The sequence below is a fragment of the Ochotona curzoniae genome, unplaced genomic scaffold (genome assembly GCF_017591425.1).
Source record: "Ochotona curzoniae isolate NIBS_2020 unplaced genomic scaffold, NIBS_Ocur_1.0 contig_4502, whole genome shotgun sequence".
In the NCBI taxonomy this organism is placed as follows: domain Eukaryota; kingdom Metazoa; phylum Chordata; class Mammalia; order Lagomorpha; family Ochotonidae; genus Ochotona; species Ochotona curzoniae.
The window spans coordinates 839,075-862,780 of NW_024466308.1; the positions used below are offsets into that span (position 1 = coordinate 839,075).

General features: G+C 67.2%; 2 protein-coding genes across 3 annotated transcripts in view; one reads left to right on the top strand and one right to left on the bottom strand.

The window, feature by feature from the left end:
• The window catches only part of DOCK6 (dedicator of cytokinesis 6), a 32,606-nt gene continuing 8,900 nt past the window's right edge, over positions 1 to 23,706 (bottom strand). Inside the window, exons 11-49 of one of the 2 annotated variants that reach the window (XM_040986336.1) lie at positions 23,531 to 23,684; positions 23,281 to 23,408; positions 22,894 to 22,987; positions 22,542 to 22,704; positions 20,289 to 20,406; positions 20,106 to 20,176; positions 19,349 to 19,487; positions 19,131 to 19,232; positions 18,557 to 18,643; positions 18,125 to 18,356; positions 17,747 to 17,908; positions 17,259 to 17,410; positions 16,647 to 16,751; positions 15,009 to 15,104; positions 14,570 to 14,710; positions 12,697 to 12,810; positions 12,234 to 12,404; positions 11,929 to 12,068; positions 11,644 to 11,813; positions 10,421 to 10,581; positions 9,423 to 9,605; positions 8,496 to 8,622; positions 8,225 to 8,309; positions 7,955 to 8,051; positions 7,735 to 7,869; positions 7,400 to 7,552; positions 7,099 to 7,257; positions 6,736 to 6,836; positions 6,388 to 6,580; positions 6,154 to 6,297; positions 4,191 to 4,322; positions 3,929 to 3,943; positions 2,870 to 2,995; positions 2,654 to 2,743; positions 2,311 to 2,547; positions 989 to 1,132; positions 795 to 901; positions 520 to 681; positions 1 to 208 (exon numbers count right to left, since the gene is read on the bottom strand). In XM_040986336.1, the coding sequence (XP_040842270.1) occupies positions 166 to 208; positions 520 to 681; positions 795 to 901; positions 989 to 1,132; positions 2,311 to 2,547; positions 2,654 to 2,743; positions 2,870 to 2,995; positions 3,929 to 3,943; positions 4,191 to 4,322; positions 6,154 to 6,297; positions 6,388 to 6,580; positions 6,736 to 6,836; positions 7,099 to 7,257; positions 7,400 to 7,552; positions 7,735 to 7,869; positions 7,955 to 8,051; positions 8,225 to 8,309; positions 8,496 to 8,622; positions 9,423 to 9,605; positions 10,421 to 10,581; positions 11,644 to 11,813; positions 11,929 to 12,068; positions 12,234 to 12,404; positions 12,697 to 12,810; positions 14,570 to 14,710; positions 15,009 to 15,104; positions 16,647 to 16,751; positions 17,259 to 17,410; positions 17,747 to 17,908; positions 18,125 to 18,356; positions 18,557 to 18,643; positions 19,131 to 19,232; positions 19,349 to 19,487; positions 20,106 to 20,176; positions 20,289 to 20,406; positions 22,542 to 22,704; positions 22,894 to 22,987; positions 23,281 to 23,408; positions 23,531 to 23,684 (5,133 nt within the window). In that variant the 3' untranslated portion in view covers positions 1 to 165. The remainder of the gene's footprint in view (positions 209 to 519; positions 682 to 794; positions 902 to 988; positions 1,133 to 2,310; positions 2,548 to 2,653; positions 2,744 to 2,869; positions 2,996 to 3,928; positions 3,944 to 4,190; positions 4,323 to 6,153; positions 6,298 to 6,387; positions 6,581 to 6,735; positions 6,837 to 7,098; positions 7,258 to 7,399; positions 7,553 to 7,734; positions 7,870 to 7,954; positions 8,052 to 8,224; positions 8,310 to 8,495; positions 8,623 to 9,422; positions 9,606 to 10,420; positions 10,582 to 11,643; positions 11,814 to 11,928; positions 12,069 to 12,233; positions 12,405 to 12,696; positions 12,811 to 14,569; positions 14,711 to 15,008; positions 15,105 to 16,646; positions 16,752 to 17,258; positions 17,411 to 17,746; positions 17,909 to 18,124; positions 18,357 to 18,556; positions 18,644 to 19,130; positions 19,233 to 19,348; positions 19,488 to 20,105; positions 20,177 to 20,288; positions 20,407 to 22,541; positions 22,705 to 22,893; positions 22,988 to 23,280; positions 23,409 to 23,530; positions 23,685 to 23,706) is intronic. The other variant, XM_040986337.1, reaches the window with a different exon arrangement.
• On the top strand, positions 20,916 to 22,412 carry ANGPTL8 (angiopoietin like 8). Its single transcript, XM_040986338.1, has 4 exons — positions 20,916 to 21,238; positions 21,356 to 21,520; positions 22,006 to 22,115; positions 22,227 to 22,412. Exons 1-4 carry the CDS (start codon positions 20,939 to 20,941, stop codon positions 22,252 to 22,254), a joined length of 603 nt encoding a protein of 200 aa, XP_040842272.1. The 5' UTR covers positions 20,916 to 20,938; the 3' UTR covers positions 22,255 to 22,412.

A 23,706-nucleotide genomic window follows, 5' to 3' on the forward strand; every position in this document is an offset into this window, starting at 1 on the left:
CCCCACCCCACCAGATCACACGAGATGCTTATAAAAAACATTTTAAATTAAAAAAATTAGGGGGCATGGGGGAGGAAGTGTCAGTGCAACATGGAGTAGGAGCAGACGGAGGAGCCAGTGCAGCCTGGACAGGGCGCTCCCCGCGCCGGGGGCCCTGGGGTGTGCTCAAGGCGCTGCCTTCCGGAAGCTTCCTCTGTTTAGGGAGTTCCTGGGGGAGGGAAAGAGTGGGCAAAGGCGTGGGGAGTTGTCAGTGAGGCCGTGGGCTCTCCCCAGCCCCATGGAACCTTCTAGATCTCTGCTTCCCCTTCCACGCCCATCCCGATGCAGCCCCTGGCTCCTGCGGGTTCCCTCCAGGCACCCACCCTGTCAGGTGCCAGGGACCTCCCACCACCACCACCACTTTGCCAAGGTGAGGAGGTGGCTGGGGGCGGGAGGAGCCCCCACATCCTGGCGGCAGGTGGCCGTGGGAAGGGTCCCACCCTCTGCCCTGCACCTGGCCCTGGGTCCCAGCAGGGGCACCTGAGGCTGCCGGGGGCCGATGCCAGCAGCTGGGGCGGGCGCTGGCTGAGCAGCGGCTGCAGGGCCTCCCGCAGGCGGCAGTAGTGCCGCTCCAGCTCGCGGTGGTACTCCTTCTGGTCCGGCCCTATTAGGCTTTTATTTTTCCGCAGGGCGTCCTCGCACCTGATGGGGTGGGGGGAGAGGGGAAGCTGTGGGGTGGGCGTGAGGTCACTGGGGGGCAGGAGAGGAAGAGCGAGAGGAGGGAAGGGCGGAAGGGGGAGGGAAGGGGACCCTACTTCTTGCAGAAGTCCTTGAAGCACAGCCGCAGTTTGTTGTGATGTCGGAAAAGTTTGGGGTCTTCGGGGATCTCGGTTAGAAACACCTGTGCCACCTCCAGGGGTCCCTGGTGGGCGAGGGGGCGGAGGGGCCGGGTGAGCGAGCCCACGGGCACCTGCACCCTGCCGTCCCACCCTCCGACGCCCGGCCCTGCCTGGTTCACCGTGGGCCCCACGGAGCCCTGCAGCACCATCTGCAGCATCTTGGCGTCGGGCGGGTCCTGCTCCGTGGCGAAGGCCAGCTCGCACGTCTTCCTCTGCATGTCTTCGATGGCCACCTCCACGGGGGTCAGCACCATCTGGTGGGGACAACGAGCGCTGGGCTGGGGGTCGTCTGGACCCCTGGTGGGAGTGGGAGACGGGTACGGGGGGCCACAGGTACACTGGGTCTGGGGGGCGTCTGCCTGCCTGGGTTGGATGAGGGTGGGGGCATCCCATCTGGGCATGTCTCTTATTTAAAAAAAAAAAAAAACCTTATTGTTTGGGTCCAATGCAATAGCCTAGTGGCATCCCCTTTCAAGCACTAGCATCCCATAGGGGCGCGAGTTCGAGTCCTGGCTGCTCCACTTCCCACCCAGCTCCCTGCCTGTGGCCTGGGAAAGCAGTGGAGGACGGCCCACAGCCTTGGGACCCTGCACCCGCGTGGGAGACCCGGAAGAGGCTCCTGACTCCTGACTTCAGCTCAGCTCAGCAATGGCTGCTGTAGCCACTTGGGGAGTGAACCAGCCGATGGAAGATTATTCTCTCTCCTCTCTGTAGGGTCTGCCTTTCCAACAGAAATAAATTAATCTTAACAACAACAAAATGTATCATTTGAAAGGCAGAGGGGAATCTTGCATCTGCTGGCTCACTCCCTAAATGGCCACAAAGAGCCAGGCCTGGGCAGGAGCCAGGAGCCTCTCCCCCGTCTCCGTCTCCCGGGCTCCGACCTGGGGGATTTTGGGGGGCCATCCAGGCTGCTGTTGGCAGGTGCACAACGGGCAGAATGGATGTGAGGTGGAGCAGCTGGGACTGGAAGTGGCGCTCCCACAGAACGTGGTGGAGGCTGGGGTCTCCCCGTGGGGCCTGGGGTCTCCCCGTGGGGCCTGGGGTCTCCCGTGGGGCCTGGGCTCTCCCCGTGGGGCCTGCGGGTCACCCGGTGGGGCCTGGGCTCTCCCGTGGGGCCTGGGGTCTCCCCGTGGGGCATGGGGGTCTCCCAGTGGGGCCTGGGCTCTCCCGTGGGGCCTGGGCTCTCCCGTGGGGCCTGGGCTCTCCCCGTGGGGCCTGGGCTCTCCCGTGGGGCCTGGGCTCTCCCGTGGGGCCTGGGCTCTCCCGTGGGGCCTGGGGGTCTCCCCGTGGAGCCTGGGGTCTCCCCGTGGGGCATGGGGGTCTCCCCGTGGGGCCTGGGCTCTCCCAGTGGGGCCTGCGGGTCACCCGGTGGGGCCTGGGCTCTCCCCGTGGGGCCTGGGCTCTCCCCGCGCCCGCGCGCCCTGCCCACCTCCTCGCGGTGGCACACGCGGATGCGCGTCTTGATGTAGGGGAAGGCGTGGTCGGTGCTGAGCAGCGTCTTCCGCTTGTGCTGCACCGGCAGCTCGCCGTGCGCGCGGCCGTCGGGCGTGAAGGGCGTGCAGAAGAGGAAGGTGCGCAGCCCGTAGTTGCGGTCGAAGTAGGTCACTCGGTCCTTGAGCTCGTACGCGTCGAAGTGCGGCTCCACGTAGGTGATCTGCATGTAGGCCTGGGGCCGGGGCGGACGCGGGGTCACGGCGCCCCCGGCACGCGCCCAGCACCCCACCCCCTGCGCCTCCCTTGGGGGTCTGGCAGGCCACCGACGACACCCCCACCTTGTGTGGGTCCAGCTTGGATTTGTCCACGGGGTTCGAGTCCTTGATGATGTCCACCACGTCCGGCCCAAACCTCTCGGTGTAGAATTCCTGAGGGGTGTCGGCTGACTCAGGGCTGCCCCTGGCCTCTCTGTAAATGCCCTCCACCCCCTCCACCGGGCAGGGCCTGCCGCCCCCACCCTGCCTTCCCCCCAAGCGTGGGCAGTGCGCGCGTGCCTCCAGCCGGTGCGAGATCTCCGCCAGCTTGGTGATGGAGGGTTCTTTGTACACGAACTCCTGCCCGTCCAGGTCCCCGAAGCGCGCTCCATAGAAGCCCACGCGGAAGTAGGTCCCGAACACGCGCTTGGAGGGGGCTGGGCGCACACAGGGGCGGGGGTGTTGGGGGAGGAAGCATCAGCCTGGGAGACGCCCCACTTGGACTCCTCAAGGCAGGAGGGCCCCGAGGCACAGGTGTGCGCACACACACGCACGCACACACGCACACACACACGCACACATGCACGCACACACACATGCACGCACACACACTCCAGCGCCAGCAAAGGAAGGGAGCTGACCCTACAAGTACTCACCGAGCAGATCCGGGCAAGGTGGGGCCGGAGGAGGCGGAGGGGCAGAGGGCGTGGACAGAGGGTAGGGCATGGGGTTAGGTCAGAGGTCAGAAGCCCCGTCCCCTCTCTCCCTCCCCCCCATCCCCAGGACAGATAATGGAGGGAATGGGGGACCCTGCCCGCCCACACGGCCAACCCCAGCCCAGCCCATCTGCCGGGGTGCTGGGTGCCTGCCATGTTTTGGAAAATTCTCCCCAAACTGGGAGATGCCTAAAAATAGACGTCAAGTAGGAAAGAGGGTGGGGTTCACTCTGGGATGAAAAACAGGGGCGCTGGGGGAAGGGGGGTTGGTGAGGGAGAGAAGGGGAAAGCCGAGGGTGGGGTGGGGGGCAAGAAATAGCCCAGGGAGGACGGGAGACGCCCCCATACCCTCCCACACCTCCCTGTACCCCACCCGGTCGCCAGCAACGACCCTGCGGCCACACTGCAGGGAGGAGGTGTCCCTGGAAGCTCCCAGCCGGCTGACTGGTGCACTGCCACCCGCCCCCACCCAGGCAGATCTGGAGACATTGGGGGAGCAGAGGGAGCCGACCCCGGGGCGCCATCACCCCCTAACGGACCCCACTGCACCTGAGCCCCGCCGCGGGCCTCTAGCTCCCCCTGGTGTTCCTGCACCTCAGCTGACCTGCAGTTATGGGGTGGGCGGGGAGGGTCCAGGACTCACCTCCCAGCCGGAGCTCTGCAAGAAGGGGACACGGTCAGCCAGCCAGGGACTTTGTGGGGAGCAGGGCCAAGGCCTGGAGGTGGGATGGCCCCCCAGCCCCTCACCCATCCTGGAGGTGGGATGGCCCCCTAGCCCCTTACCCTGGAGGTGGGATGGCCCCCTAGCCCCCAACCCTGGAGGTGGGATGCGCCCCTAGCCCCCCACCCAGCCATCCTGGAGGTGGGATGGCCCCCTAGCCCCCCACCCAGCCACCCACACCAACCTGGCACATGATCTTGGTGAACGCGTCCTGCAGCTTGCCGTGCACAGCCGCCAGCTTCTTGTAATCCCGGTGGGCTTCCAGGATGGGGATGAGGTTCTTGTAGACCTCATTTACGGCCTCGTACAGCCCGCCCTGGGGGGAGGGATGGGGGAGGGGAGTGGGGAGGGGAGGGGAGGAATGGGGAGGGGAGGGATGGGGAGGGGAGGGGAGGGGAGTGGGGAGGGGAGTGGGGAGGGGAGGGATGGGGAGGGGAGGGGAGGGGTGGGGAGGGGAGGGGAGGGATGGGAAGGGATGGGGAGGGGAGTGGGGAGGGATGGGGAGGGGAGGGGAGGGGAGGGATGGGGGAGGGGAGTGGAGAGGGATGGGGAGGGATGGGGAGGGGAGGGGAGGGGAGTGGGGAGGGGAGGGGAGGGGAGGGATGGGGAGGGGAGGGGGAGGGAAGGGATGGGGAGGGGAGTGGGGAGGGAGGGGGAGGGGAGGGGAGGGGAGGGGAGGGGAGGGATGGGGAGGGATGGGGAGGGGTGGGGTGAGGAGGGGAGGGGAGGGATGGGGAGGGGAGGGGAGGGGAGGGATGGGGGAGGGGAGTGGGGAGGGATGGGGAGGGGAGGGGAGGGGAGGGGAGGGGAGGGATGGGGAGGGGTGGGGAGGGGTGGGGTGAGGAGGGGAGGGGAGGGATGGGGAGGGGAGGGGAGGGAAGGGATGGGGAGGGGAGTGGGGAGGGATGGGGAGGGGAGGGAGGGGAGGGATGGGGAGGGGAGGGGAGGGATGGGGGAGGGGAGGGAGGGGAGGGATGGGGAGGGAGGGGAGGGATGGGGGAGGGAGTGGGGAGGGATGGGGGAGGAGAGGGAGGGGAGGGATGGGGAGGGGTGAGGTGGGGAGGGGAGGGATGGGGGAGGGGAGTGGGGAGGGATGGGGAGGGGAGGGGAGGGGAGGGATGGGGAGGGGTGAGGTGGGGAGGGGAGGGATGGGGCGGCAGGTGGAGTGTCTTTCAATTTCCCGTCTCTCGGGCAGGATACCTAACCCCACACCTCCTCCAGGAAGCCAGTGGGCGTCACCTTCTGTTTGGTTTATTTGGGCTGGTCCCCCATGAAACACTGTATATTCTCCAGCCATCTGATCAGTTTTTATCTCGTTAGGGAAGAGGCGGGAGAGATGGCGCCGGCCAACAGCCAGGGGCTCAGCTGGGCCCCAGCCAGGAGCGCCACAGCTTTGGGGACGCAGCAGGGGACCCAGGAGCCTGAACATCAGCTGCTGGTTCCCCCAGGTGTGTGCTGGCGCCCACCTGCCTGCGCCCCTCAGCCCAGCCGTGCCCAGCACCGGGCCCAGGGACCACTGCTCCAGGTCTGTGTCCCCTCGCTGGCTGCTACCCTCCAGGGTCACCTCTGTCTTTGAGAAGCCCCCACCAAGCGACAATGACAAAAGCATCGGCGGTGCGGCCAGCACCACCACCAAAGAGGAGAACCTGAGCCGGAATCTGACCCTGAACTTGAGCTCCGAGCTCTCACTACCGCTTTCCAAACATACAATGAACTCAAAGGTAGGTGTGTGTGGGGGGGGTGTGAAACCACAGGGGCACCAGTGTGCCCACGCTGGCCAGCTGGCAACTCCCCGGGGAGAGAGGCGAAGGGCTCAGGCAATCAACCGCCCGCCAGCAAGCGGGGACTGCCCTTTCCCAAGGACTAAAACGCAGGGCCTGGTGCGGTAGCCTAGTGGCTAAACCCTTGCCTTACATGCTCCAGTATCCCATATGGGTTCCCGGTTCGTGTCCCGGCTGCTCCACTTCCCATCCAGCTCCCTGCCTGTGCCCTGGGTCCTTGGCCTTAGCTTGGACCTGCTCGGCTCCTGCGATGTGGTGGCCATTGGGGGCGGGGAGTATGTGGACCCCTGGGTACACAGGCCGTCCTGAAGCGGCTGGGAGGCCGCCCTGGGGCCCACGCCCTGCTGGCCCCGGCTGAGGCCTCACCGTGGTGAAGTGAGCAGCGGCCTGCTCGAGCAGCGCCACCAGCCCCAGCTCCGTGAAGTGCTTCCCCGTGCAGAAGCCCTCCTCGTCCGGCGACAGGATGTCATCGGAGATGGCCGACTCCTCCAGGACGTTGGACGAGATGTTCTAAGGGCGCGGTGGGGGCGGACGGCATCAGGTCCGGCTGGTTCAGGCCGCCTCCCCTCCCGCTCGCTGCCCTCTGCGGCCCCCACTCACCTGGAAGGACACGCAGCCCACGGGCAGGTGGCGGCTGTCCTCCACCAGGGCCAGGTACTCGGCCACCAGCGCGGCCGCGTGCACCATGCACTGGGCCGCCTCCGCGTGGTTACCCAGCTGGGCGTGCTTGCCCGCCATGTTCTGCAGCCAGGTCAGCCGCAGGTCGGGGGAGCCCTGGTAACCCCGGGCGATCCTGGGGCCAGGGGGAGGGGAGGGACTCAGCTGCTGCCCGCCCCCCTCCCCGCAGCCACACTGCCCACCCTCCCCACCTCCCAGCCCGGCCACCTGCTGCTGCACCCCGCCTCCCCTCGCTCGTCAGGGCTGCAGGCATGGCCAGCTGCGCCCGACCTGTACATGAGGTCCATGAGCATGTCGGGGTCCTCCTGGTACGCCTTCATCTTCACCGTGTCCGTCAGGATCATGTGCAGGTTGGACATCAGGTCCTGGACCTGCAGGTGTGGCAGGAAGATGGGCGGGGCATGGCCGGGCAGGGGCGTGGTCAGGGCCAGGCGGGGGCGTGGTCAGGACAGGCGGGGCGTGGTCAGGGCCAGGCGGGCGTGGTCAGGGCCAGGCGGGGGCGTGGTCAGGGCCAGGCGGGGGCGTGGTCAAGGCCAGGCGGGGGCGTGGTCAGGACAGGCGGGGGCGTGGTCAGGCAGGGGGTACAGCCCAGGTGGCGGTCCAGCCCGGCTGCGGCCCCCTGGGCGCCCTCACCTGCTCGGCGAAGGTGCTGTCCCGCAGGCCCGCGTCCTCCTCGGCATAGGTGAGGATGGTCCTGAGCGAGCGTCGCAGGTGCTCTTCGCTGAAGTTCTGGGTCGTCCCCACGAGGGACGAGAGCGACATGGTCACCTGCATCTTGACGCGCGCAAAGTTCTGTGGGGGGTGCGTGGGGCGGGGAGGGGGACAGCGAGCAGGGGCCAGTGGGCCTGGGCGCCCGGACACCCTCTGGCCACCCGTCTGTCCTCGGCCTGCCCCCACCGCGGCCTTCCCCGGCAGCTGACCCCTGCCCACTCACGTTGCCGATTTCGAAGTTCTGGCGCATAAGCAGGTACAGCGAGGCGCTGGCGTGCGCGCGGATGGTGCACACGCGGCTGCCACAGTGGCGCAGCAGCCGCAGGCAGAGGTCGGCGCACAGCTCCGTGTCTTCCTCAAACAGCAGCTCCGGGAACTGCGCCACACGGACACTTGAGGTTCAACCCCTACCCCGTTCCCTCCAGCCCCAATCCACCTGCCAGGGACCGGGATGGGGTCACGGACGCTGGCCGCTCTGCAGCCCTGGGCCTGCCAGCTAGCCTCTCTGATCCTCCCTCCCTCCCACATGCCCCTTCTGGAGCTGCGGCCTCCACCCACCTTGGAGACCAGGGCCCGCTGGGTGGCCAGGCCGTGCTGCAGGAAGAGGGCGCTCTGGGCGCTGCCCAGGCTGTACAGGACTACCTTGAGCACGGCTCCCAGCACGCTCTCCCGAGCCTCGCACAGCATGACCGTCTACGGGTGTGGGAAATGGCCGGTTAAGGGCAGCGAGGGGCGGCGGGGGCAGGGCGGCCAGGGCGGCGGCTGGATCCAGCTGTACCTGCACCACGATCTCCAGCGTGTCCAGCACCACCAGGCTCACCTCGGTCGCCAGGTTTCCGTCCACCAAGGCCTCGTGTTCTACCTCTTCTTTGCTCCTGCTGGGGGGGAAGGCGTGGCCGGCGGGGGCCCCCGGTGTGGTGGTGGTGGAGGGTTGGGGAGGCGAGAGAAGCCACTGAGGCCCCCTCGGGGTCGGGGGTGAAGAAGGGGTCCCTAGCGCAGGGCGCGCCGCCCTGACTCCTGGCCACTCCCGGCCCTCCAGCGCACTCACCTGTCCACGCGGTCGGAGGGCTGCCTCCAGTGCGTGACGCTCTTGCGCCAGCGGACATTGTCCTGGTTGCCAAACGGGCTCCTCTCTGCGGATGCGCACACGCGTGAAGAGGCGGGCGCGCGCGCGGCAGCGTGGGGCACGTGGTGTGTGCGTGCGTGTGTGAGGGGGAAGGTTCCCTGCCAGTGACCGGCGGGGGCGTGGAACCGCGGGGTCTCCACTGCGACCACTGCCTCCCTGCCCGCCCCGCCCCGGGGGCTGCGGGGTCCCTCACCCCGGCTGCGTCGCACCATCTCCTGGCGCGCCCCAATGGTGCCCAGGATGGCCTCCTCCAGCCGCGCCTTCATGTCCAGCGACTTCTTGAATGTCAGGCTGTTAATCCGTTCGAAAACCTTCTTTCCCTGCGTGGCAGGGATGGACACGGAGGGCTGGGTCAGGGTGCGCGGGCATGGCTTTTTTTTTTTAAAGATTTATTTCTTTGAATGGCACAGAGAGGGAGAGTCTCCATCTGCTGGTTCACTCCCCAGACAGCCACCACGGCCAGGATGGGGTCGAGCGAAAACCACCAGGAGCCTCTTCCGGGTCTCCCACGCGGGTGCAGGGTCCCGAGGCTGTGGGCCGTCCTCCACTGCTTTCCCAGGCCACAGGCAGGGAACTGGGTGGGAAGTGGAGCAGCCGGGACTCGAACCGGTTGCACTGGTTTGGGACTCAACCCTCTGTGCCTGCCCCAGGGCACTGGGATCTTTCTGGTGGAAGCAGGGCTAACCCAGCCCCTTCCTGAGCCCCGGGGACCCTGTGCCAGAAGACACGGGTCAGCACCTTCCTTTGGCTGTGACGCATGTGGCTTTGTGGTGGAGCCTGGGCCTTTAAGAAGCGGCCCCTCGTGGAGACCTGGGGATGGTCTTAGGTCTTGGAGCGGCGAGGCCTCAGATGGAACTCTGGGAGGGTTATTTTCATCCCTGGGCCAGGTTCTGGCTTCCACACCTTCTGGCACCAAGGCCTTCACCAGGGCCAAGCTCAGGCTGGGGGTCCGTGCCCTGGAAGCGCAGGGTCATCACCCCACCCCTACACCTCTGCCTGCCGACTCTAAGACAGTAATGTGGAGGATCCATTTCGCAAAGCCAGCACCCCGGGGACCCTGTGGGGCTGCCCAGCCCTCCTCCCCCTGCTCCCAGCTGTGTGCGCGCGCACACGCATGAACCTTGTACTCGAAGGCGGCCAGGCAGAGACACAGCAGGTCGAGCAGCCGCCCCAGCTGGGGCAGGGCCAGGTCGGCGATCCAGCGCTGCAGCAGGGCGGGCTCCGCGTTCTTCAGCACCCACAGCACACAGGCCAGCAGGGTGCGGCTGGACTCGGCAGACAGGGGCCAGCCCGCGCGGGGCGCCTGCGGACACAGGGGGCCGTGTGAACCTGCCTCGCCTTCGTTCGGTGACAGACAGCACTTCCATCTGGCTGCTTCGTGCCGACAGCCAGGGCCGGGCCAGGCTGAAGCCAGGAGCCTGGAGCTTGACTGGGCCTCCCACGTGGCTGCTGGGCACTGCTGCCCCCGAGCAGGAGCAGCTGGGAGTAGAATCGGTGCTCCAGTCCCAAGGATGGCAGCCTAACCTGCTGTGCCGCAGTGCCCTGCCCGCGTTCTTCCCTTTAAAAAATTGTTTGGGGGCCCGGCGCGGTGGCGTACCAGGCTCATCCTCCATCTACAGCGCCAGCATCCCATATCAGCACCGGTTCTAATCCCGGCAGCTCCACTTCCCACCCAGCTCCCTGCCTGTGGCCTGGGAAAGCAGTGGAGGACGGCCCAAAGCCTGGGGACCCTGCACCCGCGTGGGAGACCCGGGAGAGGCTCCAGGCTCCGGGCTTCGAATTGGCTCAGCTCTGGCCGTGGTAGACACTTGGGGAATGAACCAGCAAGTGGAAAATCCCCCCCTCCACCTCCGTAATTCTGACTTTCAAGTAAAATATACATATATATATATTTTAAGAATTGTTGGCTGGGGCAGGCGTCCAGCATAGCATCTTGGCTGCTGCTTGGGACATCCACGCCCCAGACGGGAGGGCCCCAGGTTTGAGTCCCAGCTCCAACACTTCCATCTCATCCTCTCATGATGACTCCGGGCCAAGGCGCCTGAGGATGTCGCTTCTCTCCCCACTGGCGGAGAGGGGGTGGGGCTGAGGGGACCGGTCTACCTAGTAAGGACTCACCGTGGGTGGCCCCTGGGCGATGCTGCTGCGTGCGCCGGGCGCCAGCGGGCCGCCGGCGATGGCCATGGCCACGGAGGGGTTGATGCCCCCTCCGAAGTCCCCCTCACTGTCCGTGTCCGAGTCGAGCATGGAAGCCAGCCTGGAGCGCTGAGCAGGGCCCTCTGCAGGGAGGGAGGGCGGGAGGGTGAGGCTCCGGCCGAGGAGGCTGTGAGTCCTCCCGGAGCACGCCGGTCTCCACATTTGTGCAGAGCTAATGTGTGACACTTGGTGAAGCCCGCCGTGGCTCAGGCCGCACTGGTGCCAGCCGCCGTGACGGGCTGAGCTCTGGACGCCGTGCGCGCGCCCACACACACACACACTCAGCGGGGAGCAGAGCCGCTGGTGGCGTCACCAGAGGACAAGGATGCCCTCGCTGGCGTGCGTTCGCACGTGCTAGCATTTGCTACTAGGCACCGAGGCTGCTCAGTTCAGCCCCACGCGGCTCGATGCGGGAGCCAGACGTTGAAGCCTCCACCGTCTGCTCCCCAAACCTACGATCTTCCGGATCTCCGCATCGGCCTGCCCGGCCTGGCAAGTCCCCGGCGGGCAGAGACGGGCTGGGCTTCGTGCAGTGCACGGATGTCCAAAAAACAGAGAAACTACAGGATAAGCGACGATGCTAGAAAAACGTGAGACGAGGAAGAAACAGAGGCGGTGGGCAGCCGTCTGAACGTTAAAGCGAGCGGAGCAGGAGTTTAAAACTGAACAGGGAGAAGGGCTAACACGGGCCACAAGGTGGAGATGGAACCACAACAAAACAAAACACACAAAAACCTGACACTAGCACCAACACGTACAGTATCTGCGCTTATGGGTGAGAGAAGACACGCTTCGCCCACGTGAACCCACAAGGACGGAGAACTCTCCCAGCGTGAAGCCCAGACAGCAGAAGGGAAACGGCTGGACACACGCACGGCGCAAGCCCAGGGGCCAACATACGTGCGAGTGGAGTCCAGGAGAGAAGAGGAGAAGACGAGCAGGAGGGAAGCAGGGGGAGAAGAGAGAGAATGATGGAGGATTTCCTTCAAGCGCATCAGCCCACTCCTCGTTGGGCAAGTGACAGGTCTGCGGGGTTAGAGCGTGGTCCTGGCTGGAGGACCCCGCCCCGACCCCCATACACACACAGCCCAACCTGAACCTGACCCAACCCCTTAGCTCTGTGCTGCCCGCGGGGACCCACTGACCGGCAAAGTCATGCAGGCGCGGTAAGGTGTCCCGGGCGAGCGACAGCAGCGGCAGGTACAGCTCGGCCACGCGGGCCTTCACGGCGGGGTCCGTGTAGCGGGGGTCCGTGTCGTGGCTGCAGAGCAGGTTGTGTACGGCGCTGATGGCCTTCTTGTGCAGTAACGGTGCCCTGGGGCAGCAGGGGGGCACTCAGGCAGGGGGCACCCGGACCCTGGACGTACCTGCCCGTCACAGGGGGCTGGGAGGGACCCCACCCTGCACCCCAGGACCGGCTCTGGACTCACGCCTCGGCCTCGGGATCGAGGGCCAACGCCAACTCGGTCAGCAGCAGCCCAGCCAGGAAGTGCTGCTGCCGGAACGGCCCGCTCAGCTCGAACATGAGGGTCACCTTGGGGTCCGGGGCCTGGCTGGAGAAGGTGGAGCTCTGTGGGGTGCCAGAGGTCAGGGGTCAGAGATGAGGGGGTCACGGCCGACGCCTCGCCTCCGGAGCTGACGGCGGAGGCTGGCAGCCCTGCGTGTCATCAGAAAGCTGACCCTTGCCTATCTGGGGAGGGCGGGTCAGGGTGAAGGGTCAGCGGTAGCAGCCCACCTGGGAGGCGGTGGAGGACACGGAGGGGGAGGGCGAGGCGGGCGGCGACAGGGGGCAGCAGGGCAGGTTGAGGGTCACGTAGTGCTCATGGCTGCACAGGATACGGGTGAAATCCACGCGCAAGCTCAGCAGCGCTGTGGGGTTCGCAGCGGACTGCAGCCGGGCGGCCACCTGCCGGAGGTGGGGCGAGTCAGGGCTGTGGCAGGCCTGGTCCCCCCCATCCCGCGCTCACCACGCCCACCAGGTCCACCTGCCGCTGGCCACCCACCAGGTCACCAGGTCCACCTGCCGCTGGCCACCCCCACCCCCGGCACCAGTGGCCAAGAGCGCCAGCTGGAGACCACACCTAGCACCCACCTGGTGATCACACACAGTGCCCACAGCCCACAGTCGTGCCCGTCAACAACGTGGCCACGCCCAGCCCTCCAGAGACACACCCGGCACCCCAAAGCCACCATCGCACCTGCTTGTAGTGACTGCGGACCAGGTGGAAGACGAAGCCGCGGTCGGCCAGGGACAGGAGGTCGCTCAGGAAGAAGGCCAGGCTGGCGTTGAGGCGCTCTGCCAGCTCAGTGTCCTGAGGACACAGGGCCGGTCAGGTGAAGCACTGCGTCGGCGGGGCCCCCACCAGACCCCCACCACACCCAGCCAGGCCCCCACCAGACCCCCACCACACCCAGCCAGGCCCCCACCAGAACCCCACCACACCCAGCCAGGCCCCCACCAGACCCCCACCACACCCAGCCGGGCCTCAACCAGGCCCCCACTGCACCCAGCCAGGCCCCCACCAGACCCCCACCACACCCAGCCGGGCCCCCACCAGACCCCCACTGCACCCAGCCGGGCCCCACCAGACCCCCACCACACCCAGCCGGGCCCCAACCAGACCCTCACCACACCCAGCCAGGCCCCCACCAGACCCCCACCACACCCAGCCGGGCCCCCACTGCACCCAGCCAGGCCCCCACCAGACCCCCACCACACCCAGCCAGGCCCCAACCAGACCCCCACCACACCCAGCCAGGCCCCAACCAGGCCCCCACTGCACCCAGCCAGGCCCCTACCACACCCAGCCAGGCCCCAACCGACCCCACCACACCAGCCAGGCCCCCACCAGGCCCCCACTGCACCCAGCCGGGCCCCCACCGGACCCTCACCACACCCAGCCAGGCCCCCACCGGACCCCCACTGCACCCAGCCAGGCCCCAACCAGGCCCCCACTGCACCCAGCCAGGCCCCCACCAGGCCCCCACCACACCCAGCCCGGCCCCACCAGGCCCCCACTGCACCAGCCACGCCCCCACACCCAGCCAGGCCCCCACCAGGCCCCCACTGCACCCAACCAGAGCCCCACCACACCCAGCCAGGCCCCCACCGGACCCCCACCACACCCAGCCAGGCCCCAACCAGGCCCCCACCACACCCAGCCAGGCCCCAACCAGACCCCCACTGCACCCAGCCAGGCCCCCACCAGACCCCCACCACACCCAGCCAGGCCCCAACCAGGCCCCCACTGCACCCAGCCGGGCCCCCAGTAAGCCTGAACTACTCGGCCAGGCCCCCACCGGGGCCACAGCACTGCGCCAGGCCAGACCCCCATGATGGCCAGCCAGCACCCACTAAAGCCAGACACTCCCTGCCCCGGGCCCTAGGGTTCCCTCGACACCCCAAGCAGCATACTGGGGACCAGCAGCTCTGTCTTAGAACCTGCCCACTCTGGGGAGGGCCATCTCCCAGCTTCTACTGCGGCTCCACGGCCCCTGTGATCATACTCGGGAGGCTTGCGGGGCAGAGCGGAGCCTTGGCACTGCAGGGCGAGCCAGGCAAGGGGCTTGGGGGGAGATCGGAGCCTTGGCACTGCAGGGCAAGCCAGGCAGGAGGGGGCAGGAAGGCTGCAGTCTGAACATGCTCAGAGGTCAGGCCCCCCCGGCCCTGGGTCAAGCCACACTTTCCTGGGATCTTTGTGATTCCCCTAAGAGGTGTTCAGCTGGCACCTGCACAGTGCCAGGCCTCTGGGAATGAGCTAGGGGGACGGACAGCAAAGGGAGAAACTTTCCAGAAGCTTCCAGACTGTTCCCTGAAGACGTGGCACAGCTACAGCCCGCATGAGGGCCCTGGAGGCAGGAGGCCAGCGAGGCCCCCAGGCCGGGTCAGCACATCCATGCCTGGTGCCTTCTGGGGAGTCACTGCCCCACCCCCCATCCAGGACACCTCTTGGGAGGCTCCACTCCCTGCCGGGCACCTTCTAGGGGGACCACTCCCTAATCCCCCATCCCCGAGACCCCACTGCAGGGCCCTGGCACGTGCCTCTGGGGGGACCCCCGCAAACTCCTGACCTTGTGTGCCCGTGTGATGATCTCCAGGCCCACCGAGCCCACCAGGGACTTGATGTCATCCAGGAAGCGGCCTGGGAAGCGCAGCTTTCGAGGAGTGTCCAGCCGCTGGCCCAGCAGCAGGTGCAGGGCCATGCTCTTCACCTGGGGAGAAGGCGGGGCCTGAGGACGATGGGTGGGGCCTGAGGGCCCTGTGGGTGTGGCTTATAGCAGGAGGGTGGAGCTTGGGGAGCCCCACCCATGGGAGGGGCTTAAGCTGGAGTGTGGACTGGGTCAGAGGGAGGGGCTGTCACATCCTGCCTGCAAGGTGGTGGGGTGGCAGGTCTGGGTAGGGACGGACGTCTCTAATGGGGCGTAGCCGCTCTTTAGAGAGACACCCTCATTCGTGCCACTCGTTCCTGTGTGGGGGTCTCTGGGGGTCTCCCCGGGGAGGGTGACTCACCATGAGCTTGAAGAAGAACCAGGCATGGTGCAGCACAGCCTCGCGCACTGCACTGCCGCTCACCACCCACTGCAGGGCCAGCTCCTCGTGCAGCAGCTGCGGGCAGGGGCCACGGCCAGTCGGTCACCCGGAACACGCGCCCTACCACCCCTCACCACCACTGTCTGGAGCACAAGCCCGGGGAAGGAAGCCTGGGGTTAGAGTGGCAGGAGTCGGCCAGCCATGCAGGAAGGAGCAGCGTGGGCGGCCGGGGGGCCGTGTGCCCCTTTCCTGGGTTCTGCATGGGAAGGGGACCTGGGCGGGGTAAGAGCCCCGGGACCCCGGCTGGGGGCAGAGCCCCCTCTCCCCACCCGACTACCTTGTGCGCAGTGGGTCTTGGCTGGTTGGCACACGAGGCCAAGGAGGAGGAGGAGGAGCAAGAGGTGGCCTCGAGGTACGAGGAGGCCCGGTCCGTGGCCTAGGATGGGGTGGGGTGAAGAGAATGGACAGTGGGGACAGAGCGGATGATGAGAGAGAGAGGCGCCCACGTGGACGGGGCAGACGCAGCTGCCCGGGCGCAGGTGGCAGAGGGAGGCGACACAGAGACCACAGAGACCACCAGCTTCCCTCGGCTGGCGGCTGGACGCCGGCCGCTGTCACGTTGCGTGCCCAAGCAGCCAGGGGGCCCTGGCGGGACGCTGGCACCAACACCCGTGAGCCCGACTGACCAGTGACCTGTCATTTGAATGTAGCCCCGGTCCTGGGCGTCTGTGACCAGGACAGAAAGTAGGTTGTGACCACAGACGTGGGCTCTGGGTGCCAGCGAGGGCCGCAGTGCGTGTGTGGGGGGGGAATGCCACGGGGCAGCCTGGGCAAGCAAGGACACATCTGTTCCTTAGCATACAGGTGTGGGGTGGTGCGGGTCAGGGAGGGAGGCAGCGGACGGAGACGTGGCAAGGTCACCCCACAGGGGTGTGAATAAATGAAGGGATGAGTGCATGAAGCCAGGATGGGAGACCCGGCAGGACAGAGCGGGTGCTGTGGGGCACAGGTCAGTGCAGACAGAGACAGGAGGGGAGAGCTCACGGCCCCTTGAGGTGCTGATGGGGCCTCTGTTGCCCCATCTGGGAAATGGGTGTGAGTGGGCGTGCTGGTCAGGGAGAGGCAGTGCAGTCTAGCCTCCAGGGCCTGGACCATGCCCATCGACCATGCCAGGGCCCTCCTCCGGGTTCTAGTACCCTGGTGAGGGGTCCATGTCTGAAAACCCAGCGGGCGGGTTTGTCTCAAGGCTCAGCCGGTAGCACACCCAGGACTCGAACCTGGGTCTGTGGGGCTGTGGAGCCCAGGGGACCCAGGAGAGATCCCCTCCCCCAAACATACAGGGCAATTAAAGGGAGGTGTGAGGGTGGGTGGGGCCAGGCCATGCTGGGCAGTGATGTTATAGGTGATGAGATTTGCATCTCATTGGCATTCTATTTGCATTCCACCCTGGTGACCCCCCAGCTGGTTAACAAGAACCCCAAGTTTCTTTCCCACAGACAGGAGGGAGCTGCCGCCTCCTGTGGGCAGTCCCCCTAGGTTAGTGGGTGGTGCTCGGGGAGAGGGTTGTCATGCCATGGTGGTGTCACACGCGTGCGGGGACTGGGAGTGGCGGGGCACCTGTCTGGGCTCAGCCCCGCAGTAAGGGGGCGCCCGCCGCAGCACGGCCTTGTTGCCGCCCGGAGCGTAGGCGGAATTCACCCAGGAGTGGGAGCGGTCGACGCCCTGGAGACAGGACGGGGTGGGTAGGTATCCCCAGGGGGTGAGGAGGCCACGAGAGCCATCAGGGATGGGTGCCGCCCGCCAGCCCGCAGGGACATGAGTCCGTGTCAGAGCCCACGTGCCTGCCCGCAGGAGCGTGCCTGTGTGGCCACGTCACTGTGGCCCGGAAAGGGTGCGTATGCCCACCTGTGTTCGTGTGTAGAGCGACAAGCGTGTGTGTGTGTGTGCGCACACGCGTGTGCGGCCATGTCAGCATGGAGCGCTTACCCTGCATGCACTGTGCATGCGTGCACGCCTGCGTGGGTCACGGGTGCTCACCACGCACACACGCATCCGGTCCTGAGCCCACCCTGTGCCGCCAGGCCAAGTTCCTCACGCCCCAGCCCTTCCGCACGTCCCGGGGAGCGACTCAGTGGGGACGGAGGGGTCAGCCCCAAGCCCGACTTCCCGCCTTCCCCCTTGGAAGGCCGCGGCAGCCCGGCCCCCCGCGGCCCACATCGCGGCTCCTACCTTGCTGGCCAGGATGCGGGAGACCTCGTCGTCCAGCGAGCCTGGGGGCCCGGCCAGGTCGGGGTTACTGTTGCTGATGCTCTTGGAGCGGGCCAGGTAGAGGCTGGCCGGGCGGCCGGAGCCCCGGGCCAGCGTGGTGGCCTGCACGGCTCCTGGGGAGCGAGGGTGGAGGGTCAGCTGCCTTTTCCCAGCGGGCTACCCTGGCTGCATCTTCCCCGAGATGACTGTGCTAGTGGCTGCTGCGCTGGACACTTGTCCCCATGACACGTGGGGGAACAGCCGGTCAGCATTGCCTCTACTTGAACTGAAGGGGTCAAGTTGGTTGGTAAGGAGTTAGCGAGGGGACAGGGCAACTTGGCTAAAGTTTCTGCTCTACGGACGCGTGCCGACTGGCTGAGTCACCTGCCAGTCAAGCGGCCAGCGCCCACTCCCTGGGGTGAAAGAACCTCCCTTCCAAGTGAGCCCCCTTTTTTCTGTCTCCCACTCACCGCCCGGAAGGCTGGGCTCGGTGCCAGGGAGACGGAAGGCATAGTGGACGTAAGCGGCCAGCAGCGGGCAGTGGCCGTGGGCGTCCTGCGCCGACTCCAGGCTCCGGTGGACCAGGCTGACCACGTGGGCCATGGCTTCGAAGACCCCACGGCCCAGGTTCACTGCCGGGCAGAGCCGGGGGTCAAGGCCTCACACCTGCTCCACCCCCACTTTCCGGAGGAAGAGCAGGTGTTGTCCGAGGGAGGTCACGGGGTCATAGAACTTTAGGGTCAGAGGGGGTTGGGAGGGGTGGCCATCTTCCAAAATGGAGGAACTAACACACAGAACACAGCGTGTTTGGCTCAGGCTGTTGTGGGGGTTGGGCGGGGTGCACTCACCCATCTGGCCGCCGATGATGGGGGGCTGCACGACCAGGCGCATGAGCTTGTCTAGGACGTGGTGGGAGAAAGCCACCAGGGGCTCGGGGCTGGCGAGGCGCAGGGCGGCCAGGCTGGCCCGCAGCTCCTGCTCCACCGTGCCCTCGCTCAGCACGGCGTCCTTGAGCCGGAACGGGAAGGCCCCTTCCTCCAGGACGTGGACCAGGGTGAAGAATTTGTCCAGGTGGGGGTCCTGGGCGAGGCGGGTGTGGGCGTGGAGTCAGGAGCAGCTCCCCACCTCCCCATAAAGTCCCAGGGTGACTGGAGTCACGTCCACGGTCAGCCAGAGGGCAGCCCTCCCTCGCTGGCCAGCAGGGCAGGTTGCCCAACCCCGGACGTGTGTGTGTGTGTGTGTGCGCGCGTGATGGGGAGAGCAGAGGTCCCGCCCCGTACCTGGGGATGTACGGAGGACACGGCTGTGAGCTCCACGCTGAACACGCCCTTGTGACCGTCCACCCAGCGCATGCCCGGGAGTGCCACCTGTGAGAGGCAGCCATGGGGTGGGGGGGCTGGGCACCTTCCGGCCACCCCTCCCCTCCTCCCATCACCATGGGATCAGGCCACCACGGGCCATTGCGACACTGTAGGCTCAGCACGGCCCAGCCTGGCGGGACAGCAGGACGCCCTGCCCCCCGCTTCCCCCCAGCCCAGTGGCAGGGGACTGAACCCCTGCCACTGTTGGGGGAAGGAGCGGTCAGCGGAGAAGGGGATGCTTGGGGGGGGCAGACAGTGAGGAGTGGGAAAACCGAGTGAGAGATAACTCGGGGTGCCCGGGACGGGGGAAGGCAACAGGTGCCAACGGGGCAAGAGTTGAGGGGGTGGGGTAACGGGCCGGCCCCAGTCCCTAGGGTATGGCAAGGGGGGACGAGAATGACGGGGGCAGGCAGGGACGGACAGCAGTGTAGAGGGGACAGAAAGAAGCACACAGGCCCAGGACGAGGGACCAGGGGGTGCGGGGAGCACGTACCTCGGGCGTGAGCACAGAGTAGCTGGGCGGGGGCTGGTCCACGGCCACGGGCAGGCAGAGGGGGCCGGTCCGCAGGCGCCCATGCTGCAGCAGGGGTACCCACTGCGGAGGGGTGAGGCTGGGTCAGCGCTGGCTGGGTAGGTGGACGGGGGGACGGGCGGGCAGGCAGGCAAGCGGGTGGGTGGACAGGCAGGGGCTGTGGGCGCGGGGCGGCTCACGGTAAAACCTATGGGCGTCTCCAGCGCCATGCCGGGCCGCGGCTGGCAGCTGACGTGGTAAAAAGTGAACAGCAGATGGTGGTTCTCCGCGACGCAGGCCGGGAGCCGCAGCTTAAACTCCTCGTAAAACTCGGGGGACCTGGAGGGGGCAGCGCACGTGCGTGGGGGGTATCCTCCTCCCGTATCCTTCGTGCTGGTGTGGGTGGCGGGGAGCCCCCAGCCTCCCTCAGTGCCTCGTCTCCCCTTACACACGCGTGAGCAGGAGCTCGGGCAAGAGCTTCCGACATCACACTCATTTTGGGGCAAAAGAATCTGGACCCCCGTGCATGGCCGAGCAGCCTCTTAACGCCTGCTGCATTTTCTCAAGGCCGCGTAATGCCAGGGCTTCCCAAAACAAGAGAACATCTGCTGCCGAATGTTCGCCAAAGCCAGGGCTGGGGGTTCGCCATCCGGGTCCCCCACGTGGATGGCAAGGGGCGCACGGACGTGGCCGGCCCCCTGCCCACTGCTTCCCAGGGCGCGTATGAGCCCAATGCTGGGACTGGAAGTGGAGCCGCAACTTGGATCTCAGATAGGACAGGGGTGGGAGCCCCGGGGGGCGTGTTCGCTGCCATGCCAGACACCTGCCCCAGTCCCAACTTAACCCTCCGATCTTCCGGCGCGCTCTGCCAACCCCTCGCCTGCGGCCCCCTCCCCTGCCGCCCCCTCGCCTGCGGCCCCCTCGTGCACTGGGACCTGCCGCCCGGCCACCCCGTACTTGTTGTGGTACACCACGGCGGTGAAGGCCTCCCGCGTGAACTCACTGCAGCTGGACTTGCCGAAGATGACCTGGGTCGGGGCGCGGGCGAACCCGCGGACATTGAGTGCGTGCGCCCCAGGCCCGGCCCCCACCCCACCCCACGCCCGGAGAGGGAGGCAGAGGGGCGCATTCATCACCCACCGGCAGGGCCTGGCTGGGGTCCTCGCCCGCCATGTACTGCAGCCGCACGGCGAGGTTGCGCACGGAGCCCTGGCGGCTGCTGAAGTTGAGGCTGTGCGGGTATACGTACAGGAGGTTCCTGTGGGCGGCGGGGACAGCGCGGGACACTCAGGTGGCACCCACTGCATGCTGAGCTCCGGCTCTCCTGAGAGGCAGTGGGTTCCCCCTTCCCCCCATCACACCCACTCCCCAGGGAGGGTGACAGAGGGCCCCACGCAGGGTCATCCAAGGGCGAGCAAGGGGCCATGTCTTGGACCCCAGCACCCCCTCGGCACCGAGCAAGCCCTGTGCCTGCAGCTCAGGGGCAGGGTCGCTCAGCAGCCTCACTGTCAACCCCGTAGGGGGTGGGGACCGCAGGGGAGGCCTGGGAGCCCCTGTCCCTTCCTCCCCGCCCCCCACCACCAGGCAGGGCTGGCTCCACGCTGCAGCCAGCACGATCCAAGCGTGGCCTGCCCACCAGCATTGATGCAAGCCCTCGCCACGACCAGGCCCTTGCGTAACTCGGGGCGGCTGCTTGGCCACTGACCGACCGAGGGGGGTTAGCCGCCCGCTGTGGCCATAAAAGCCGTAGCAGCGGCACCGCGGGAGGCTGCGTGCATCCAACCTCAGCCATGATCGCGCCCGCTCTGTGCCTGCTCTGGGCCCTGGCAGCGCTGGCCCGCCCGACACCCCCAATCCCCACGGGCGGCCCGGAGGAGCCAGCCCAGGGTGAGGAGCTGACCCTCCTCTTCCACGGGGCCCTGCAGCTGGGCCAGGCCCTCAACAGCGTCTACAAGTCTACGGACACGCAGCTGACGGAGGCCGGGCGGAACCTGGGGCTCTACGGCCACACACTGCAGCTGCTGCGGGGGGATGTGAGTCGGGGCTGGGCAGCAGCCCGGGAACTCCGTGCCAGCCTGAAGGAGATGCAGGTGAGCGCGGCTCCAGGGGTGCACGTGGGATCCTGCCTTCTGCCCCTCCACGGGGTAGCACACTGCCCAGGGGGCACCCTGGGTCATAAACGCAAACTGCATCTCTCTTCCGAGCAGACCGAGGGGGTCGCCCTGCAGCTACAGGCAGAAGCCACGGCCCAGGAGCTGGCGGAGCTGGCCCAGGCCCAGCGGTCACTTAGGGACAGCGTCCAGCGGCTGGAGGGGAAGCTGCGGGGTGCCTGGCTGGGTCAGGCCCAATACCAGGAACTTGAGGCCTTGAAGGTAAGAGGGAGTGAACCCCTGTGTGGGGCCCCAGCCCCTGTCTGTACCCCCAGGCTCCCCACTGGGACGTCACAGCCCATGACTGGTACCTCCTGGGACAGACGGGGACCCATCGCACAGAAAACACTTAGCATGGCAGTGGCGCAAACATGAGGCGCTCAATACATGCTGACGGACCCCCTGGGATATCTGGCAATGCCCTGAAGGCTCCATGCCTGCCCCAGCACCCCTAGGCCCCTTGCACTGTGGCTCTCTGCCCTGGGGTCACGCATCCCACCCATGTCTCTAACTTCCCCCAGGTCTGTCCCATTCCCATTTGTTCAGATGGGAAAATTGAGGGCAGAAAGTGTGGTGGGGGCAAGGTAGGGGGTGCCTGGCCAGGCCCTGTGGACATCAAAGGCAGACCCGAGGTCGGGGTGGGGCAGAGGACGGCAGAGCCAGGACCGTAGCTTCACATGGCCGCCCCGCCCTGACCCCCTGCCCAGGTGCACGCCGACAAGCAGAGTCACATGGTGTGGGCCCTGGCCGGCCACTTGCAACGGCAACGGCGACAGATGGCAGCACAGCAGCGCTCGCTGCGGCAGATCCAGCAGAGGTGAGCTGCCTGGGGCCGGGCAGGGGTGCCGGGTGGACCTGGGGACCACTGGGTCCCAGGGTGAACCCTCCTCTCTGGGGGCCTTGGCTGAACCCCATTCTCTCCCCGCAGGCTGCCCACAGCGGCGCTGCCAGCCTGAGCTGGCCGGCCATCCATGCTGGGAAGAGGATCTGTGTACACAGCAGGTGGCGCTCAAGCACTTGGCAAGGCCGTGCGCGGCGTGGGGGTGCAGGAAGCTCTCCTGGCACGCCAGGCAGGCGGGCACCCAGCCGGCCAGCAGCAGTGGCTGGGGGTCAGGGCGCCCCGCTTCCAGCCGGTGCAGAGAGAGGAGGAGATTAACAGGAGGGAAGGGGCAGAGCCTGGGACGCGTCCCCTCCCACCCCACCCGCAGACAATAAAGTCGCAGTGTCCCCGCGGGGTGTGGACCTGTAGCAGGTGTGTGGGGCGTACACCTCCTTTGCCGGGAACTCCAGGATCTCCTTGGTGGGCCGGCCCCGGGGGTCCGGGTAGGGCTTGACGTGCAGCAGCTCCGGGGACAGGCAGAACGGTGGGTTCTCAGGCGCCGGGGAGATGTCGATCTTGAGCTGGGCTGCGAGGGAAGGGGTGCGCGCGCCCCTGCTGGGACCATCCCACAACAGCCCCTGGCAGCTCCCTTGCCCCACACTCGCCCCTGCTCCTCACTTGGGGACCCCCTGCCACCCCACCTCCGACAGATCCTTGCTGGGGGAGTGACTGTGTGAGTCTGACCACCCTTTCTGCCCCACGGGCTGGGTCGCACCTGTCACGGGCCGCAGGCGTCTCAGCAGGGAAGACGGGCGTCGCATGTCGGCCAGGAACTTGAAGAGGTCCTCGTCGCTGAGCCGCTCAGCCTCCTGTGTGGGTTGGGATCGGCACCCCCAGCCCCCTCAGCGTGAGCAGGAGCCAGGAGGCTGGGGGTCCCCAGCACACACACACAGCTCCGTGCCCCCCATGCCTCACCGTGAGCAGGAGCCAGGAGGCTGGGGGTCCCCGGCACACACACACACACACACACACACACACACACACACACACAGCTCCGTGCACCCATGCCTCACCGTGAGCAGCAGCCAGGAGGCTGGGGGTCCCTGGCACACACACACACACACACACCCCTCCACGCCCCCCATGCCTGCCCGCCTAGCACCTGCTTGAAGAAGTTGGTGACGGTGAGCGTGGCTGGCCGGAAGCCTGAGAAGCTGCAGGCGTCGTCTGCGCCCGTGGCGCGCTCCTGCGGGGCCCGGCGGCGGCGGTCGGTCCAGGCCGGGCGGCGCTCTGGTCGGGACAGGCGGTAGACATGGGGGACATTAGGGGGACTGGCGCATGGTGTCGCTCCAAGGGAGAGAGGGAGGGAGGCCGGCTAGAAAGGGGGCGCGTCTCCCCTCCCCGCGCCTCACCGCCCTCCGAGTCCGAGTCGCGGTCGGACTGGCCCGCGCTGTTGACGATGTTGGCGAGGTGCACGGCCGTCCACGCGAAGGGCATACGGTAGCGACCCAGGCGCGTGCAGAACTGCTCGGCCGCCAGGCGCAGCTTCTCCAGCTTCTCCTTGTTCTGTGGGCGAGTGACAAGCACC

Coding starts and splice junctions, on each gene's coding strand:
- ANGPTL8 (XM_040986338.1), top strand. CDS start 20,939: ATGATCGCGCCCGCTCTGTGCCTGCTCTGGGCCCTGGCAGCGCTGGCC. Junction 21,239..21,355: donor CCAGCCTGAAGGAGATGCAG/GTGAGCGCGGCT, acceptor TCTTCCGAGCAG/ACCGAGGGGGTCGCCCTGCA. Junction 22,116..22,226: donor CTGCGGCAGATCCAGCAGAG/GTGAGCTGCCTG, acceptor CTCTCCCCGCAG/GCTGCCCACAGCGGCGCTGC.